The following is a 22101-nucleotide window of genomic DNA, read 5'->3' on the forward strand; positions in this document are numbered from 1 at the left end:
ATGCAGTTTGGTCCTTAGCTGGTTCGTTGGGGTTTTTTTTTTTTTTTTTTTTTTTTTTTTTTTTTTTTAATTTTAAAATCTGTATTTTTTTTTTTTTTTTGATGTAAGAAAAGAGAGATGGGGTTGAGAAGTTAGAACCTAATCCATATGCTAGAAATGCATTTGTTCTGAAATAATAAGATTGCTGTTTGTGGAAAAAGAATGTAGATGTCGTAGGAACCATGCTTACAAACCTGACTATGGTGGCCCCTTCATTTCAGCCTATGGTGCTTGTCATGGATGGTATCTTGTTACTTTTATCTTTTACCAGTTTCTTCACACTGTTGACTCCCCAAACCCTGTCTTCTATGCACCCTCAAATGAGGTGAAAGATAAGTGGTTGGATCTGCACTTCTCCTTGGAGCATCAATGAGGCTATAGTTGATCCTTGGTTCCCTGTAGTTCCACTCTTCTTTATGCTGAAGACTCTTGGGTAACACTAATGTCTTGGAGTACATCTAATGATCCCCACAAAGTGCTAAACAACAAATGAAACAAGCACTTTTAAAGAACGTTAGAATTTCTTTGAGTTTCATACACATGTGTTGTGGGCTTTAGTGGCTTTCATCATTTGTAACAAGAAGTCCCTTCCTGCTTTCATGTCATTTGTTTGGATGTGACCCACTGAATTCATCATGTCATGAATGGAATAGAGGGTTATTTGCTAAAGCCTGAGATATTTTTCAGTGACTACACCACTGAAGAAAATGACCCCCCTAACCATTTACTACCATTATCTCCAGGGGAGATGTGGGGCCTCACAAGTCCCTTCCTTATCCGTGATGAGATGGGCTCAGTCTGGTGCGGGAGTATGCAAGGGACCACAGCTGCAGTGGGTTTATGAGTGCAATGACCATGTCATGTCCAGAAGATGTCTGTGTGTGGCACGTCTCCTTATCCTCTGCCCCTTCTTTGTCAGTATTCCCGGTGTCTTAGAGGGGATGATACAGATGTGCCCTTTTGAGACAAGTGCACTCTGTGTTTGCACTTTGACCAGTTATGAGTGTCTGTCTTGTCTTCTGCCTGAAACTGTAAGATAGAAGCTGAGAGCATCACTGATGTATAGGCATAAACATAAATATTTAGAAGACCATTTAACGTGTTCATTTAACAAATCAATAACAGTACATCCTCCTCTATGGTTTATGACCTTCCCAGTCACAAACTCTTGACAAGGTTTACAGTACCAAGCATGAGTCCCCATGCAGCTGGACTCACATTCAATTAGAAAGAGACAGTGGTTAGTTATTACATCTATCAGAATCCTGACACTACTGCACAAGTGGACACATTTTGCCTGGCAGGACAATATTTTTGTACTCTCCTTCAATCTCCTGCCAGTTTCTACATTTGGCTACTGTTAAGCCCATCCTTTTTCTTTTCTCCTTCAATTCCTATAAAGAGATGTTTATACTTTATGCGTGTGCATTCAAGCTGTCATGTGCCCTGGGGTTCTGAAAGAACAATAGGGAGGGCTTAGTAAGGGATTTATGATAGTCTTACAGTTGAGCTCTTTGAGGCTGACAAATTTAGGGGGTTTTTCCTTCACCTTGTTAAGTGTCTGCCACGTGTGGCCTTGCTTTATGGCCCAGTCTGGCATGGCCTTGGTAGGGGTGGAATGACATGGTTCCTGCCCCTGGGACAGGGTCAGCCGGACATCCATGAGTATCAGTAGCTGCTGTGGGCATAAGGCTTGTTTGCATAATAATGTATATATTTTTACATTCCTCCTTCAATGAATATCCTCCCTCTTAACGTTAATGACTCCGTAATAATCAGAGACAGCACAAAGTCCAGGAGGTGAAGGTGTAGCTAATGTCTCAGAAAAATGGCAAACACCAGGACCTTCAGGACAGCCCTTAAAGTTGTGGAAAAGAACTCTAAAAACATGAATTGAAAAATATATATTTCTCAACTATGCAGTATATAAAGGTACACTATGAATTGTATGAGGGGCTTCACAGACCTGGAATAGCAGAGACAGCTGCATTGATGAGCCCGCTTGTCAGAAAAATACAAAGGCAGTCAGAAACAAAGGCAGGTATATTTCTGAGTTTAGGGTCAGCCTAGGGACAGAGCAAGGTTAGGCACAGGCATGGTAGAAATGATAATTTTAGGGCAGGGTCCCACCCAGCTAGCTTATTGTCTGTGCTTAACAAAGGCAGGCATATCTCTGAATTCTTTTGCAATGTAAAAATAAAGTGTGCTTGCTGTCTTCTAAGAATCAAAGGGTTGAGGTCAAAGGATCCTGCTTCATAGGATAATCAAAAGGAAACCTGGAGTAAATGACTGGATTGATATATAAAATAAAATACTGGGCTTACGATCTGCAAGAGATGAGCTACCCAGAGAATTTTTTAGAATAGCAAGAGGGAACTGTTTGGAGAACTGTATCAAGAAGGAAATATACAGAGAGAGAGAGAGAGAGAGAGAGAGAGAGAGAGAGAGAGAGAGAGAGAGAGAGCGCTGTCTGGGTAGCTCCAAAGAAAAACAGAACAGAGAGAAAGCAGTCTGGAAAGCTGTCTCCAGCAGGCTACAGGCCACTAGCTTGGACCCACAATTGGACTTCAAGTCATTTGTTTTCACTACTCCCAGACATTCCTTCTCTCAGAACCCTTCTCCAAGTCCAGGGTGGCCCTTGGCACTTTATACTTAAGGAGCCATGCCAAGAATCTGAAATCAGGTAGCATTTGATTTAAAGTGTTGTATATGTTAAAGTTTTATTGCTAAGAAGAAGGTACTGGGACCCAGATTATATATAAGATCAAAGATGCTTTTTACCCCTTGGCCTTTAAAGTAAAACATGCTGGTCATTATTCTGAAAGTCAGGGTTACTTGCGTGTAGATTCTTCTACCAATGAAACCTGGTAAAGAATCCACTGTTTTCAAATGGCTGTCACTCTTATGGTCCTTGCAATGGCTCTGCTGAACCTTGTTTTCTGTGTATCACAGTTTTACTCAGCAGCTTCTTACTCATTTGAGCCCTCAATAGTGACTGGGAAAGGACAGAGTCCTAGTGTAATGTCTGTGAAGGTCGCAAAAGATGCATAGACAATGTACTCGGAATCAGGCTGGGGAGACAAGAGGGAAGCCACTTAATAGCAAGAGGGCAGTTGAGTTTAGAGCCCACAGCGATGGGGTTGAATGGAACAAATGCCACTTGTCTTGCATCACAGCTGCTTGATGTGGGCCACCTGTTCAATTCTCATGCCCTTCATTTTTTTTTCAAAGAGAAGCTTCAAAGATTGAATGTGTTTGGTGTATGAAGAGATTTTTGTCAATTAACAGTTCTGTGAAAATTTTCAGTACTGTTGATAGTCATGATTGAACAATGTGAAGAAAGGAAATTTAAGAACATGGCAGGTGAGGTTTAAAGACACATATATGTTGACCAACATGTGTAGTCAGAAGGAAGGACTGATTGAGTAGGAAGTGTGCAAGTGTGCGCTGAGATATAAGAGGCTTTGATGAGCTCCCTTAAGCATCTTTCATTGGAGTCAGGGTGTCAAGATGGGCTTCCTTTTGGCAGCGTTTATAGATGCTTTTAAAGTGTTCAGTGCAGCTCCCCTGCCCGTTGTTATTATTTACTGGTTGTCTCATCAAAGCCTATAGTAGGTGTGGGCCTTCTGAGAAAGGAATTGCATACTCTTGGCAGCATACCGGGATCACCATGCATATTGGGGGGGGGGGGGGGAACTACTCTGAGAAAACTCCCAAAGAAAAGATTTATGACGCACAGGAAAATGTATCTTACTATTTGGAAAAAACAACTTGGACAACTTGGAAGGGCCTCATCTTTAGTCTTCCATGATTGTTAACATGACTCATGTAAGCGTACATGACCTTTTGGGTTAAGAAGAGATTTGGAAATTGTTCCTGTCATATGGGATCCATTTCATTGCCCTTCCAACCGTTCTGATTCTCTTCTTCATTACTGCTGTGCTAGTGGTAGAGCTGGCAGCAGGGTGGGCCACTGGCCAAACAATAGGACAAGATTGGGGAGCAAAGGATCTTAGATAGTCCTTGGCTGGAAACCAGGATGTGCACATTGTGGGGAGCATAGCCTGCAGTAGAAGATTTAGCTTCTTTTAGTTTTGGTTTAGATTTAACAAATTTTTAATTTGTTTTTGAGATTTATGTGTAGCGGGAAATTTTTCCCACAAGTTGGAAGGAGCTAAGGTGCAAGGAGTAAGGAGAGGAAGAGGAGAAGGAAGAGGAGGAGCTAAGGAGAGAGGACCAGAGAGAGGGGAACATGGAAGGGGATGCTTGCGCCTGTTTCTAGCAGTCAAAGGTAGTTGATATATCTAGGTTGGGTATTGGGTTACACCTCTGATTGTGTGGGCATCTTGTTATTGAACATTACCAAATATATAAAGCCTTTGGATAATCTAAGCATTAGAGTCTCATTCCTACCAGGACCACATGGATGGCAGGATGGTCTGGGCACAGCCCAGCCTTGTGGAGACAGCTTGGAAGATTGGCAGAGCCATCTCCCATGCTGGCACCTCATGGGTGGCAGGGCCAGTGATTCTGGCTGGCCATTCCTAGCTGTGACGCTTGTGGCCTCTGGCTGCTTCTAGCTGCAGCACACATGTGGCCTCTGTCCGCAGAACATGGTGGCAGAGCTAAGCAGAGCCACCACCTCTTAGATAGTCAGCCCAAGAAAATGCCATTTAAAATATTAACAGCAACATTTATGTAGCCCTGGTTGGTCTGTAACTCACTTTGTGGACCAGGCTGGCTTTGAACTCTCAGAGATACTCTTGCCTCTGCCTCTGAAATGCTGGGATTAAAGAGATGTGCCACCATACCTGGCTGGAGTCTTTTAGTATTTTTTTCTCTCTGAATTGTTTTAAATTGAAGTTTAGTAGAACATTTTCTTTCTTTCTTTCTTTCTTTCTTTCTTTCTTTCTTTCTTTCTTCCTTCCTTCCTTCCTTCCTTTCTTTCTTTTTTCTTTTTAAATTTTACTTTATAAAATAATATATTTCCCAGTGGCTAATATATCTTATACTTTGACTGTATTTAAACCCATCACCCCATTCCTGCAATAGACCCCTTGGTAGAGAGTAGTCTCTAGTGATTAGGTGGGGACTTAGTTCTTCTCATGTATAAGAAGAATTGAGGGTACTCAGTTAAAGTTCCCTTCTCTTGCTTAGTAGAGGAGAGGTGAATGCATTTGGAACAAAGAGAATCACAGCCTGACAGGGTGATTTTTCAGGTGATAAATGAACATGATGCGTCGCAGTTGCAACTCCAGCAGACGAACAGATGGAGGAGCTGAGCTGCTGAGATCACAGTGGACAGGGCCTGCTTCTTCTTGGAGAAGAGCACCATGACCCTGGGGAGGTTTGGGGGGAGTGCTGTCTCAGACTCAGCCTTCCCACAGGAGCCAGCAAAGTGTCAGTTCTGCCCGAAAACACTGTGGCCAGCCTCCCTGGGATCTTTAGGTAGCAATCATATCCATCAACACTTGACTTTCAGATGTAACTTCCTCTTTGGTAATGTTGTTACCTGTCATGATGTAGGTCTGTAGTCTCCCTTGAGAACACTGAAGAATCCCTTTCTCTTTTCATAAGGGGAACATGTAGCGTTGACCCTGTGAGTGGTATGAATAACAAGGCAGAGGCTTTTAAATATTTCATAGCTTTGGCCTTTCAGCTAGCAGTCTCCCAGCTACTCTAAACAATCTGACTATCTTGTCATGACATGTCATGTGGCTAGCTCTATGCCTTCTCTGATCCACTGTAGTTTGTCCTGTTCCCTCTGTGTCTGTCTCCCAAGTTCTCTGTCTCAATTCTTCCCCCAGCATATCTCTCTCTCTCTCTCTCTCTCTCTCTCTCTCTCTCTCTCTCTCTCTCTCTGAAGTTCTGCCCTCCTGCTCAGCCATTGGCCAGTCAGATAGAATTTTAGATGGCCTCTCTGCTAGAGAGGAAGGATACATATTTAGAAAATATGAGGCCTCCATAGAAATGACATCAAAATTTTGCCAGCATTTAGCTCTCAACTGCTACAGAATTAACAATTGAATGCACAGTGACACACCTTCACACAATGTACCCCAACAGGAAAGGGTTCGTGTTCTAACTTTCATCCCTTATGTCAAGTAGAGGCAAAGTCAGAGGTTCTTCATTCTCTTCTGATCATAGCACCTGGCCCACTTTCTCTTTAGGACAATGTCAAGCAGGGAACACATAAAGGTGTGCTGGTTTGAGGGCACATGAGAATCCTCTGCTTGAGCGTGTTCATACGCTCTTCTAATGTTAACAATTCAAGAAGGTAGGGTCATTTTGTTGAACAGAGGCACTAATTTGTTGGGGAATTTGAACCAGGCCAGTCTGAAAGTACTATGAAGGTTGTTTCCCAAGTGAAGCACTCAGCCAGGGGTGTGAAGGCAGCTGGAAGTCATTCTATGCTCACTAAGGAACAAACCTTGGTGCCTTTTCCTATAATGGTCAATAACCTTGCCTTAGATGTTAGATGCAATTTTACTTAGCTTTGATATCTCTATCTGCCAAATAAGGGGTCAAGTTGAGAATCCTGATGCTAAAGAATTTTAAATTTTAAAATCTGTTCCCCAATTTTTCGTAACTGGTGCTGCTATTGCTGTTGCTGATGTAATGGTAGTGGTGAATATATATGTACACACACACATACACACACACACACATATATGATTAGGTTTCTGTTTGTGGCACTGCCATGTTGTTCTGCCTTGTTGGTAGTGATTTTTGACAACTCTTGTAATATCCCTTAGCTCCAGTCCTTTACTCTATAAAAGAACAGAGTTATAGGAGATCTAACTTCCAACTGCATTCATAACGTTTTATGTTTGATATTCGAGCTGTGTGCTATTGGGGTCCTGACATAACCATAAGGATAGTTGAGGACAGTGGAGACCCACGAGGGATGGAAAGTGTGCTCCAGAGAGCAGCAATGTCATCCCTGATTCTCCAGGGGCAGGAAGATGGAGGCATAGAGAATCCAAAGGAGGCTATGCTGAGGTGATTAAAATGTCCCCCAGTCGGAGCTTTTACACTGGCTCCTTTTCAGGTAGAGAGTTAGAAAAGATCAAGGGTTCACTGTCTAATTCCTTGGCCAAGCTAAAGGTCAAAGAGCCCAGAGAGCCACTTGGTGCAGCCTGTGGACATGAGGCTCTATGACACAAAGAATCTGGAGAAGGAGCCCCTGGATCCCCATGGACTTCATTTCCAAACTGAGGTTGACTCCTCTGACATTGTGTGAATATCATGAAGATATGACTTTAAGTAGAAATGTTATTATGTATTTGGCTATTACATGATAAAATTCAGTGACAACCTTATATAAAACTCACTTCATAAAGACAAATGTATTCCTTTTTAAGCAAATGTGGCACATGATGTTTATGTTCTCACATTAAATTATATAAGAAAAAACCCAAGATATTCTAACAAATATATTTTTAAACACCAGAGTATGTCATCTTTCGTTTGGAGAACGATGTCTATAAAACAAAGATTCAAATTTACTATCATATTTCACCATGAAAGTAGACAAGCTGTCCTACTTTTTAAGTAATCAAATAGTTCGTTTATTTTATTTTGTTTTATTTTTAATTTAGCATTGAGAATTTCATATCTAATGAATATAATCATATCTGCCCCCATCTTTCCTTCCTAACACCCAGATACCAATGACACATTTTCATTCCAGTGAAATATCCTCCTCTTCTCTGAAAAAAAAAAAATACAAAGCCCAACTAGTACTGAACATATGTGAGTGGGTGTGGTGCCTGCCATCCATTGGCATATGGCCAACTTACCAGTAGCCACACCCCAATGAAGAACGAGTCTCCTTCTCCTTCTCCCAGCAACAATTAACTTCAAATAGCTCCTCAGTTATGAGCAAGGCCTTATGGATCCTCCCTCAGCCATGGAGGGTATTTGGATGACTTGATCTTGTGCAGGTCTTGTGTGGGTAACTGCAGTTACAATGAGTTCATGAGTGCAATGGGCATGACGTGCCCAGAAGACAGTAGTTTACAGAAGTCCTCCCCATCTTAGGACTCTTTGGTTCTTTCTGCTGCTTCAATGATATTCCATGAACTTTGGTGGAGCTGAAAAATTGATAACCTTGTCCTATTAGGGATATGCACTTAAAAGTCATTCATTCTTAATACTTTTATCAGCTCTGATTGCTACCCACTGCAAAAAGAAACTTCTTTAACCAAGGTTGAGAATAGCCTAGAGCTGTGAGTGTAAACATAACTATTTAGTAGGCTGCTTGAAAAGATCACTTAGCAAAATAATGACAGTAGGTTACTTGCTATAATTATGTAACAGACGCTATTGCTGAAGACACCAAACATAGAGAACATAGAGAAATCAATCTCAAGCCTACAGGGGACCCTCCTCTCTGCTGACTGGCTAGCTTTCATAGTGTAGAAAGTGCTACTCAAGCTTATTGGGAAGAGAAAATATCAGTGATCTTACTCATTGCTAGAGCCTGAATGTTCTAACGCTGACCTGATAGGCACTGATACACTAGTGGCATGGCTGTTATGAGGTAACCAACTGCTTTATGATAGGTTTTGAGGTCTGTTCCATGGGAGAGAATCCATGCCTACTGCTGTAAATCTGATCAAATGCCCTGCCTTTAAAAACTGAAATTTGCTATGTTTGCCTTTTGAGTTAAACACCTAGCTGATTTATCTAAGTAGTTACCTTTCATTCTCCAGATGATAAGCAAAGGGGAAAGGTTTAGATTACTATTGCAAGGACTTCTCAGTATGGCCTCTGGTGAATGGAGTCAATGTTTAGCTCCTAATAACTGATCAACTGTACAGGTCCACGGGTCATAGTAGCTGCCTTCATTTTAAGCATTGTGATTCAGAATGGAGATGCCTTTCCATACAGTATGGTCATTTTGTTGAGTTACACCCCAGTATTTACTTTGTATTATAATAACCAAGCCCTAAGATAAGCAGCTTATAACGAGAAAATAAGGAGACAGATATCCTGCAATCTCATTTGAGGGTACACTACCCCCAGTGTCCCAAAGACCACCCTCTAGGCCTCAGCTCTTAAAACCCTCCAATACTACCATGGGTTGGAGATGAAGATTTCAGTGTCTGAACCATGAGGAAACACTTCAGATCTAAACTGTAGCAGCACATATGCATCCTTGTGAGTACCTCACGCAGGCCAATTTGTGAAATTTGTTCTTACCATCTCCACGCTCTGCACTTCAATGCTGTATCTCGCCATCAGTGTTCCTTATGTTTCCATCTTTATTTAAAGATTTTTCCTGGGTACGAAGTAAGCAATATTTAAGAATGAGAATAAAAACACTGTAAAATGGCCAAAACCACCAGGCGATAAGTGATCACGGGCTGGGCACGAGCATGTGTCTCTAATCACCACTTGACATGCACTTGGACGCTCATGCTGTTCACCCATAAACAGAAAATGCCAAAAGACCTGCTGTATTTATTGACTTTTTGCAAATAGAAATTGGAACTGATACCATCACTGCCTTTGTGATATAAACCCTTTTTTTTTTTTTGGAAATCAAAGGGCCTTATAAACTATTGGATGGAGAAATTCATTTTAGACAAGCCTTAGTTTTCCTTCCAGTCTTTTATTAAAATGGAAAATAGATGGTCATAGTGTTTAATCTTGGAGGCTTAAGGCTACTCTCTCATCTACTCTGTCACATAGATGACTCGTGTCATGGGTAGAGTACAGGTTAAAGTCAGCTGGCCTTGAGTTGGGCCCTGGGTTCTTCTTTTGTTAGCTGCATTGCCTTACACATGCTGTAAGATGCCCTCAGAGTTCAGACAGAGCAGAGTTCATCCTGGAAATTTTTATATGCACCCCCTCTCTGTCTTCTCCCCTCTCTGTGTTGGGCATACATGATCATTGTAACACAATTCCTAATAGCCAAGATTTGGAACCACCATCTATGAGTAGTAGCGATGAGACAGGCTTGGGACTGTAAGGTCCAGACAGAGAGAGTCTCACACCACAGTCTCTGCTGAAAGGAAAGCTTCCTACCCTCTTCTCTCCATAGTAGCAGTTCGCTTCCCCCTTTGCCTAAAAACTGTCATGTGAACCAGGAAAGAGGGCACCCTTGAGAGGAAAGATAGCACTCTAACACTCTGACTTTTCCTTTTGAGTTGACTGAGAGTTAGACCAAAGAAACTACTAGTTAAAAAAAAAAAAAAACCTGATGGGTACAACTTTAGAGAGCAAAGGTTTCTTGTAACTCACAGTTTCAGAGGGCTCTGTTTATGCAGAATACCATAGTGGCAGGAACATGTGGAGGAGAACTGTGCTCTTCATAGCTCATCAGGAAGCAAAGAGAAAATCGGGACATGACCAGGAATAATATACACCAAGGATCCACCCCCACTGACCCACTTCTTTCAACTAGGCTTTGTCTCTAAGTTGCACCACCAACTGGGAACCATGCCTTTAAACCATAATCTTTGAGGGATGGAGCTCATAATCAGTATACAGCAGAAGCTATTGAGTCAACCTGGGCTGTTTTTGCCCATGGGATTTTAACTTTTACCCTACACTAACGTTAACTTGTTCTTCTAAGGTTTAGAAAGCCCAGAGGGCACACTGCCCATGAAGTCCTGCACTCGAGGTTGGGCACACAATACTACTGAATAAATGTCACACTTCTTTATTTATCTTTAATACTGACTCCTTATGAACTGCAGTCCACTTATATTATCTAAGAGAAATATATAAAGCAGGACACTAACAATTGGAATCTAAGAGCAGTGTCGGTCACATCTCTGGATCTTAGCAGGAAGTCTCGTTGGCTTGCCTGTTCTTTGTGGCTGAAAATCTTCTCATCCCCACAACCCCAGCATTGGCATTATAAGTGTCCACTTCAATGATTGCTGACTTTTTTCTTTAAATATGGGATTTGAGGCTTTAGCTCAGGGCTCTACACTTGTATGGCAAACACTTTACATATCAAATGGTCATTTCAGTATCCTACACAGCTTTATTTAAGGTCAGAACTGAAAGGCAGAAATTATTCCTGTCACTCTTCAGGATGATGGACAGGGGCAGGGTTGGAAACAGGCTTGCCTCTGGACTTCAGTCTGCTGGCCTTCTTCAGGGAATTAAATCAACTAAATTAAATCATCCGTCTATTTCTTAAAAAAGAAGTCCTTTGTATACTTTAGATAGACACCCTGTGTTGACTATCTTCATGAGAACATCTTTCCCCAGTATGTAGCCTGCAGTGTCACTCAGTTATCACATGTGAGCAGAAGTTCATGTTAATCCAGAGTGATATGGTCAGTCAACATTCACATGTATTCATCTACAGTGTTCTCATAAACCCAGCTCATTTAATTTTTATACTAACAAAATTTGACATGAGGGTAAACAAAGGTAAAAGAAATGGAGACTTTTCATCTCAGGGAATGGTAGAAGCAACATTCCTATGCAGACCTTGCTGCACCAGAGCCTGTGTTCTGGGATCTGTGGTGTCCCCAAAGGTGCTAGCAGACATCCCATAGATGAGATGCAGTTATTGCTCACTTATCTATTTGACTTCCACAATTAAAAAAATAAATAAATTGAATTGGTTGGTAACAACAATTATTGATTTATGCATTTGTGTTCACTTCCTTCTGCTTGCTTGTTTTTCTAGTTGAAGGAGCAGCTCAGGTTACTAACTCAAAACACTATGTTTTCAATCCAAGTATGTATTGCTTTAGCTTTCCCTCTAAACATGGTTCCAATGGCACGACACAAAGTTTGGTGTGTTGTGTTTTTCTTTCACTGAGCTGAAGTATTTTCCTGTTGTCTTTGTGATGTCTTCTTTGATCCGTGAGTTGTTTAGAAGGGTATTGTTTAAGTTCCAACTCTTTGGAAGTTTTCCCTAAATATCACTTTTCTGGCAGTTTTTAGTTTAATTTAGTTGTGGTCATGGAACAAACTATTTATTATTTCAAGCATTCACATTTGTTAAATTCATTTTATGGCTCAGAATTTGGTCTATCTTCATGACTGAGTATTGAAAAGGATAAGTATCTGTACTTGGTAGAAAATTCTATAAATGTAAATTAGACTGGCTTGGCTTAGGCTGGCTTTAATGTCTTCCTGACTTTATGGCTACTTGTCTGTCTTCTCATTCACTAAGATAGGGATACGTGTGCACACCGTGTAGCCTCTGACTTGCAGTAGTTTGGCTTAATGGTTTTTTGAGTTCATGATGCTCTGAAAATGACGTGAATTCAATAAAAGCCATACTGTGGACTTCTCCTAACTAACGATATATAGTACTGTAGTATCATATTTTGCAATGTGGGAGGTAGTGGCAGCACGTGTAACTTTCATCAGCCAGGCAGTCATGAGGGCAAACAATGACATCCCTCAATGAAACATACTGATGAGTTGATGATACCAGCTGATTGTGGAATCGAATGTATTTTAAGCTTAGAAAGTTTTGCAGTGTGGGTATTCGGGTGTGGCTCCACTGTAAGTTGAGGAATAGTGGTAATTTCTATTTGAAAACTTGCTTATTATCCTTTAATTTTTATCTATTTTCACTGCGTTATGTTGAAAATGTATGCACACATTTAGGTTTATTTAATTTTAGTGGAGTGATCATTATGTAGGCTTCTCCTATGTCCTGGTAATAGTCTTTATTTTGAAGTCTGCTTTGTCTTAGCTTTTTAAAATTAGTATTTGCATAATATATTCATACTTATGTCCCAATGTGTCTTTCTATTTAAATTATATTTCTTATAAAATATATGGCTGAGTTTTACTTTCTTTCCTAACTTCACAACCTCAGCCTTTTGAGTTAGTTAATTAATCCATTCACACTTAATATAATCCTTAATACATTTATATTGTAAATTTATCGTTTTATTATTTTTTCTTTGTGCCTGTTTTTTTTTCAATTTGAGTTGATTTTATTTTATTATTCCACTTCATCTCCAATAATGGTCTATACTGACTGGTTTTGTGTGTCAACTTGACACAAGCTGGAGTTATTACACAGAAAAGAGCCTCCCTGGAGAAAATGCCTCCATGAGATCCAGCTGTAAGACATTTTCTCAATTAGCCAACAAAGATGGGAGGGCCCATTGTGGGTGGTGCCATCTCTGGGCTGGTAGTCCTGGGTTCTATAAGAAGCAAGATGAGCATCAGCCCTCCATGGCTTCTGCTCAGCTCCTGCTTCCAGGTTTCTACCCTGTGTGAGGAGTTCCAGTCCTGACTTTCTTTGGTGATGAGCAGCAATGTGGAAGTGTAAGCTGAATAAACCCTTTCCTCCCCAATTTGTTTCTTGGTCATTAGGCTTTGTGCAGGAATAGAAACTCTGACTAAGACATGGTCCACTAGTTAACTCTAACATTGGCATATTTTGGTGACCCTTCTGGGTTTACCATCTTTAATGAATTATACTCTTTCAAATATACATCTCCACACCCTTCACAACTTACAAGAGTATTCTTCCCTTCCCTTCCTTTAATCATCCCTTTTTGCTGTCATATAGCTTCTTAGGTACAGGCTATAAATCCCACAACTTATGCTCACTATTTTTGCTTTAACCTGAGTTCTAAATCTTGTTCCTCTACTACCATTTTCAGACTCCAGTCATTTCTTGTCCCATGAACTCTTAAGACTTTTGATAAACTATATATCTATTTATGTGCTATTCCTGCCTTTGGAAGGGTCAGATGATCATAGCAACAATCAATATCCTAATCTGGACTCCAGAAATCCAACATTAGCTCCCCTCAGCAACGGTGCTACCCACATTGGAAAGGCATGCTTCAGAAAGTGAATTATAGTTCATGTAGATTAAAAATAAGAATGATTTTTATTTATCATCCCTTTTACCATTTCTAGTACTTTCTATCTTGTGTGGATCCATATTTCTGCTTGGATTATACTCATTTTGCCCAAAGAGCTCCTTCAACATTTTTTTGTAGGGCAGCTTTGTTGGCAGTGAATTAAGCTTTTGATTGCTGCCATATTTGGGTTTCGCCTTCATTTTTGAAAGACATTTTCTTTATGTGTAGTATTCTAGGTTAACAGATTTTTTTTCTTTACATACTCTGAAGCTGTCACTCTCTTTAGCTTTCACAGTTTCTGCTGAGAAACTGGCTGCAGTCCCATCTAAGACTTTCCCTCTGTATTTAATGTGGCTGTTCACCCAGCATATTTAAAGAGTTTTCTTTCTATCTTGGCTGTCATCAGTTTCACTGTGAAGTGTCTAGGTAGGTGGCTGCTGGCTGCTCTCCTGCCCTCTCAGCTTGGAATTCTATGACTTTGACCTGTGTTTTATTGCCTTTCATGGCTTTTGGAAATTCTTAGCTGTGGTAAATATTTAATATTAAATATTTAATCTATTCTCATTTCTACTGCAATTCTAATTACATGTACAACGGACCCTTTTATATTGCCCTACAATTTAAAAATTATTTGTTCACTTATCTGTTTGTATGGGGTAGGTAGGTGGATCCATGGACACACCCACGTGGAGGTCAAAGGACAATTTTCAGGAATTTATTCTCTCTTACCATGTGGTTTCTAGGTATCCAAGTCAAGTTGTCAGAATTGGTGACAAGCATGCTTACCAACTGGGCCATCTAACTGGCTTTGTGCTGTAGTTTTTGACTGTTAGATAGCTTTCTTTATTTTCCTTTTTCCTTATGTTTGGTTTATGTTTTCTGGCCTACTCTTCTTTAGTATATTCTTTATAATTATCATGAAGTAATGATCTTCTCATTATAACATACAAGTCAACTTTGGTATCATTAATTGGCTTTTTTTTTTTTTTTTTTGTTTGTTTTTGTTTTTGTTTTTGTTTTTGTTTTTGTTTTTTGAGATAGGGTTTTTCTGTGTAGCCCTGGCTGTCCTGGAACTCACTCTGTAGACCAGGCTGGCCTCAAACTCAGAAATCCGCTTGCCTCTGCCTCCCAAGTGCTGGGATTAAAGGCGTGCGCCACCACCGCCTGGCTAAATGGCTTATTTCTTGACAATGAGATTTTAGGTTTTGTGTACCTCATAACTTTTTCAGAATGCCAAGCATTGTGTATGAGAGGAATGGAACCCGAGAGTCACTGTGTTTCCACCCTACAGAGGTTCTCTTTTGCTAGGCTATTAGTTCTGGGACTTAGCCAATCTACTGAGAGATAGAGGTGGGTTTGTACTTCCAGGACTTTCAGCAATATACTGCTACAGTAGCATGCTCTGTGTTCGTGATCTCTGTTGTGATAAGACATGGATTAAAAGCATCTCACCGATGGGAAGGGTCTCTTTAGCTTAACTTCTGGGTCACAGTATAACACCAAGGGAGGGAATTTAGGGCACATAGGTCAAACAGGAACTTGAAGCAGAAACAAGGGAAGAATTCTGCTTTTTAGGGTATTTGTGCATGTGTTCCAGCTTTCTGTGGATGAGTTGTCACTTTTAAACCTTAAGTTTTTTTGGTTCCTTTGAAACTTAAGATTTATCATTGGCATTAAAAAAGTTACTATTTCACAGATTATCTTCATTTCTCCAGTGACGGTGGAAACTATGTTCTTCTGCAATTGTCTCAGTATTAAGCGCAAGCCAACTTCTGAAAGTGGGTTTATAATTCCTTTTACCACATTCCTTGCCTTTCAGTCTTTCCATCAAAGTGAAGACAGGAACGTTTCTTGCCTGTACTGTATGCTATAATCTCATGAGAAATGAAATTGTTGATTCTTTGTGAAAAGTTTTCTTTTAGAAACTCACAATTAATACTCACTGTAATGAAATTGCCTTAGTGTGACAGTTGGCTAAGTTTAAAGTGAAGACCCAAAAGATATAGGTAGTAAGTTTCTCTTGAAAAGAAATCACTTGCTATTGTAAAAAATATTAATTAACAAAGCCCCCAAATTAAAATATAGACATAAATGAGGTGATTTATCACTTGGTAGATACATAAAGTGGATTTATTGGTAGAATGGAAGCCATCCCCAAGAAGCAACCAATTTAATAACCATCTACAGGTAAAATGTGCATTGTTTCATTGAGACATTATCTTATGCCCTGCAGTAACAGAACCACCTGCCCATGTCTCTGCTACAAATATATCCAGCTGTGGACCTTGAAGCAGCCTTGTCTCTTTATGATATAAAGGTGATAACTCAACCTTTATATGCACAGATGTAGAAGTAGCTCAGCTTGTATTCATACCCAAAAGGAACCTTGTTTTTTGCCTCTGCTGTCATGACCTTTTACAAACACTGGGAAACCTCACAGAAACTCTTCTAACTCTCTAAAAGAACTACAAGCAGCTTATACTTGGGCAAGACAGCCCCATCTTCACACAGACTTCATAGCAACCCCTGCATCCATGAACTAATAATCCACTTTACTCCTTAACCCTGGAAGCAGGCCCTTCTGACCATAGACTCACAGACCATGGTGACAAGCCCACTTTTAAACCTCGGCTTAAGTATGCCAATACATTCCTAACTCTCTCGAGTATACCTGCCATGTACTCTTGCGTGGTTGCATCCATAGACCATGGTCCACTTTATGACTTGGCTCAGCACATTCTTAGCTGTCTTACCTATAGACTCTGCCAGCTGATCCATCCATAATCTACCCTCACGACTGATGAAGATCTTCATCAGATGAAACTAACCAGCAAGAACTAAAGGTGTTTCTCTCCAAACACAGAGAAAGCCAAGTCAGGGCTACGAGAAGCATGCAAATATGACACTCACTTAAGGGACCAGATAAAGCTTCAGAAACCAAGCCTAAAGAAACTGAGATTCACAATCTGCTCAGCAGATAATTAACATTAATAATCTTAAAGAGACTTTTTAAAAATTTTTATTTTTTAAAAAAGATTTATTTTATTTATTTATTTTATTTGTATGACTACACTGTTTCTATTTTCAGAATTACAATAAAAGGGGCATCAGATCCCACTACAGATGATTGTGAGCCACCATGTGTTTGCTGAGAACTTAACTCAGGACCTCTGTAAGATCAGTCAGTGCTCTTAACCTCTGAGCCATCTCTCTAGCCCCCACCCCTGTTTTTAAAGATTTATTTATTTTATACATAGTGCTTTGCATATATATCTGCATGTCAGAAGAGGGCACCAGATCTTATCACAGATGGTTGTGAGCCACCATGTGTTTGCTGAAGGATATAATGATAGGACTGAAAACTCCAAGAGAGAGCTCACAAGAGAACTCCAACAGAGAGCCAACACAATTGAGCATGAGAAAGAATGAGTGCACTTAAATATGAAACATTTATAATTGTCCATTTACAGAACAAAAAGAGAATACAAAATAATTATTATCATTTTGCATGTGTTTATAAGTTTCCCCCAATAACATATATTAACAGAGCTAATATGGACACTTTTGCTGTATTCATCCCTGCCATCCATGAGTGCAAGATATCTACTTTCATTTATTTGTTTTCTCTTTGGTTTCTCTAGTCAAAGTTTTAAAGTTTTCCGTGTGTCTTTTGCTCCTTGGCTACTTTCATGCTTAGGTATTTCATTTGTACATTGTACAAAATCAACTCAAATGTGTTGAAGGTCTACATGTAAAACCTGACACACTGGAACTATTAAAGACTATGTGGGGGTAATCTCACAGAGACTGCACTTAGGCAATAAAAACAAAAGTAGACAAATAGAATTCTATCAGCCTAAAATGTGTTCTCGTTCTGACTCATGTCAGCACCCCAAAGATGGGCTATAGGAGTTTTCTGGATCATTTTGTCTCTCTTCTTAATGTGGCTACTTTGAATAAATCTCTGTTTCCTTACTTTGTATTCTTTAAAAAAAAGAATGAGAGGAAGTATTTATAAACCAAATTTCTGGTAAAGGACCCATGTTCAAGAAAATCTTTTAGCTCAAAAAGGGGGGAAGGGAGGGAGGGAGAAAGAACCTAGAAAATTTAAAACCCACTTTAACATGAAGAAAGGGAGAGAGAGAGAGAGAGAGAGAGAGAGAGAGAGAGAGAGAGAGAGAGAACCTAGAACATTAAAACCCCACTTAAACATGGAAGAAAATTAAATAACCACTTCGCCAAAGAAAACATGCAAATAGTCAATAAAAATAAATGTTTTATCATTAGTCATCAGAGCCATATGAAGCAAAGGCAGGCTGAGATATTCCTTGATAATTGTTAGGATGGCTAATATCAAACGATAAGACAGATGGCTAGGTAGAGATAGCTGGTGGTGGAAAGCACACTGTAGAAACCATTGTTGAAATAATATGGATATTTCTCTAAAAACTGAGTTACCATTTGATGCAGCAATCCCACCTTTGGATATATATATATATATATATATATATATATATATATATATATATATATATTTCAAGAATTTGAGGTTAAGTACTTGAAGAGAAATGCTCACACCCTTGCTCACAGTTCAATAACCCACTCTTGCCCCAAAGTAGAAACAATCCAAGTATCCATCCACAGATGCACAGGTAATGTGTGGTGCATGATAAGAGGAAGAAGTTCTGCCATTTGTGACAATATGGCTAGAACTGGAGGACACTATGCTAAGTGAAATAAGCCAGGCACAGGAGTGTAAACACTATGTGACGTCACTTTTATGAGAGATTTACTATTACAGGACATGTAGTACCTGAGTGTGAGATTGTAGTTACAAGACCTATATTGAGGGGAAAACAGAAGATGTCAATCAAAGGGTGTGAAGCTTTATATACGTAGTATGTATGTATAAGCTCTAGAACAGTAGTTCTCAACCTGTGGGCCCCAATCCCTTTAGGAAGAGGGTCAAATAACCTTTTCACATAGGATGCCTAAGAACATTTGCATATCAGATATTTACATTATGTTTTGTAACAGTAGCACAATTACAGTTATAAAGTAGGAACAAAACTAATTTTATGGTCAAAGGTCACCACAACATGAGGAACTGTATTAGAGGGTAACAGGATTAGGAAGGTTGAGAACCACTGCTCTAGAGACCCATTACATAACACTTTGGAGTATAAAGAGAGTTTTGCTAAGAGCATAGCTCTTTTATGCTAAGCATCCTCAACCCAAGAGAAAAATATATTTAAGAACGGATCAAAAGGAGCAACATATTTAGAGGCAAGGAATATGTTGTGGCCTGCCTTGCCAGATAACTTGGATATTTATAGCTTTTTGTATATTAGTCTGCCTAAATCAAGTGGTCCAGAAAATAAAGAAATAAAAACCACCCACCCAAGGAAACCTTTACAAACATTTTACTGAATTTCTTTTAGTCGTTGTTTAAATACATGTATGTTTGTTTGTGTATGTTGGCACACATGCCTACAAATATGATTTATATACTTCCTTAAGTGAGTTTTTTTAATGTACACCTTTCTGTGGGTTGAGCACTATGGATCTAAAATACTAATGTGCTATTTGTATTCGTGAGGGTGCTGAAACTTGTGGTATATTTTTGGTTTGCTGTTAGGGCTGTGTTCTTTCTTGTAGGTCTCTACCTCCCACAAATGGCCAATTCTGATGTGTATGTGTGAGTCCAGAGGAATGCACTTCATTTCGGCCAAGATGAGTTGTTGAGTTTTTGTGCAGAGGTCCCTTACCCTATAGTCTTTTCCCCTTTGAATTCATTACAAAAATAGTGACTATTTTTGCCAACCTATTCTGAGTCATAGAACAAAAAGAAATATGGAGAGTATATGATGTTCTTAATAAGTGTTTCATTTTCTTTTCTTTCTTGGTTTTCCAGAAAGTACTTTGGAGAGAAAATTGGGCTATATTTTGCTTGGCTGGGGTTGTATACATCATTCCTGATCCCATCTTCTGTCATTGGAGTGATTGTGTTTCTTTATGGATGTGCAACAATCGAGGAAGATATTCCCAGGTATGTCACTTACCGTTTTAGAGAGAATGCTCCCATGTAGTCAAAGTTTGGAGTTTTGCCCTCGTTGCAAGTATATTTCACTCAGCTCTTTCCAAAGTCCTTCCTCTTTGTCCTCCATTCCTTCCCACACATGTAACTACTCTCCAGAGTTGGATCTGGGAGCTTCAGAGTCTAGAGGTTGCAGAGCCCTGCTGGTTGCCATGGTCAGTCTGTTCCTTGTGGCTGTCACCTGCTGTGACAGGCAAATGACACCCATGGAAAAGAGTTGTGCCAGATAAATGGTTTTTGTCCCCTTTTGGCTTCCCATAAAATCCAGGTCAGAGTGCATACAATATCATTGGATATAGGTCACATGTCCATGTGGTCACACATTGAAGACACATAATGCTGTCTAGGAAGTGCCTGCAAGGAAGGACCATGCTATGGCTCAGAAGGTCAGGAACTGCAGGACACAGCAGACCATGTGGTTGGGCTTATAACAGAGCCAAGAAAACCAAGGCTAATCCTTATGGGAAAGAGGAGGACTATGAAGAACAAAAATACTTATAAATTGCTAGTGACATTACACATTAATTGTGTGCATTGTGTGACTATATCCAATTTCAGTATCACTTGGGAGACCAAGGCAGGAGGATTGTTAAGATTTTGAGGCTATGCTTGGTGATATATAGTGAATTTGATATCAGCCTACGGTACACAGTGAGAACAAAGCAGGAAACAACAAAGTTTAGAAAAAGAACACACCAACAACAACCACTAAAAAGCAAAACACAAAACCTAAAACAACTGTAGAACCTACATGGCCACACAGTTCACCAAGCCATCTCCCTAGTGCTGTGTGTTAAAGTTAAAAGTTCTCTTGGCTCAGTTTGTCTTAATTGGAGATGGGACCAATTGTGGCAGTGCGACTCAGTCAGTTGTGTGTCAATATGCTGTGTTGTCAGAAACAAGACAAATTAAGGACACTGGGAAGACACTATAAATGCCCACTGTAGTTGGCTGTGGTAGTGGGGGATGTGATGGCCATCCTAAAGAAAGGACTGAGAACTGAAGTTGTGGAGTAAATAGTGTTCCCTAGTGAGAGGAACCAGGAGGGTGGTCTTTCCATGCTCACTGTTGAGAGGGACTTACAAAACAACCTGGAGCTAGCACTGCCAGTGTGCAGAGCAAAGCTAAGTTGGTGTAAGAGACAGGAGTGTGGATTTCTGGCTAGAAATGTCCATGACGTTCTTATACTGTGAAGCTGAGTCTACACGGAAGCATGTGCAACACACACGCACACACACACACTCACACATTTGTGTTTGCATTGGTGGCTTTGTATTGCAGTTTTTAATGGTTCTAGTTGACATTCTGACTATAATGTGTCCCTGAGTTCTTGTCTGACCCTGTTTATCAGGGATTCTAAATATATGTCGTGATTATGTGTCCATTGCTTTCCCTAGATTTGAGAAATTGGTGTATTTTCATTGGATTGGTTTTCTGTGTCTTTAGTTTTATCTTAGTTACTTATTCTGCCCTAAGACTTCTTAACTGTATTCTCTTGGTCAAATTCACACACCTACACACACACACACACACACACACACACACACACACACAGAGGCGAGCATAGCTGGACTAAGTGATAGTTTTAGTTCTATTTTATTTTTTACATTTTGTTATACATGCTTGTTACCTTTGGGTATGGGCACATGTACACACAGGTGCATGTGTATGTGTATGTGTATGTGTATGTGTATGTGTATGTGTATGTGTATGTGTATGTGTATGTGTATGTGTATGTGTATGTGTATGTGTATGTGTATGTGTATGTGTGTATATGCTGGCATATATGTGCAGAGTCCAGAAGGGGCCACCAGATTTCCTGGATCTGGATTTACTAGTTTTTAACTAACTTAAACTGGGTGCTGGGAACTGAACTGAGGTCTTCTGGGAGAGCAGCAGGGCTCAGGCGGCTGAGCCATCTTTCCAGCCTCCCGACTCAGTATATATTTCTATATGTTTCCATTTAGCTGTTGCTTTTCTTATTCATTGTTGAATTTTGTGGTTTTGCAAACAGGCCTCAGCCTAGACTAGCTTAAGAACCCCACGTAGCAGAGGGTGACTAAACCTGCATGGCATTAAAACTGCACTTGAATTGGAGGGAACATAAGCACTGGGGGGAGGGGTGGGCTCACTGGGTGAATAATACACTAA

The 22101-nt window shown here is 40.0% G+C and overlaps 1 protein-coding gene across 5 annotated transcripts in view; it reads left to right on the forward strand.

Moving 5' to 3' along the window:
- The window catches only part of Ano2 (anoctamin 2), a 338029-nt gene that overhangs the window by 151087 nt on the left and 164841 nt on the right, over positions 1-22101 (forward strand). For all 5 annotated transcript variants that reach the window (XM_076940592.1, XM_034512071.2, XM_076940594.1 and 2 more), the window contains one exon: positions 19768-19902. In XM_076940592.1, coding sequence (XP_076796707.1) covers positions 19768-19902 — 135 coding nt within the window. The remainder of the gene's footprint in view (positions 1-19767; positions 19903-22101) is intronic.

The sequence above is a fragment of the Arvicanthis niloticus genome, chromosome 9, assembly GCF_011762505.2.
Source record: "Arvicanthis niloticus isolate mArvNil1 chromosome 9, mArvNil1.pat.X, whole genome shotgun sequence".
Taxonomy (NCBI): domain Eukaryota; kingdom Metazoa; phylum Chordata; class Mammalia; order Rodentia; family Muridae; genus Arvicanthis; species Arvicanthis niloticus.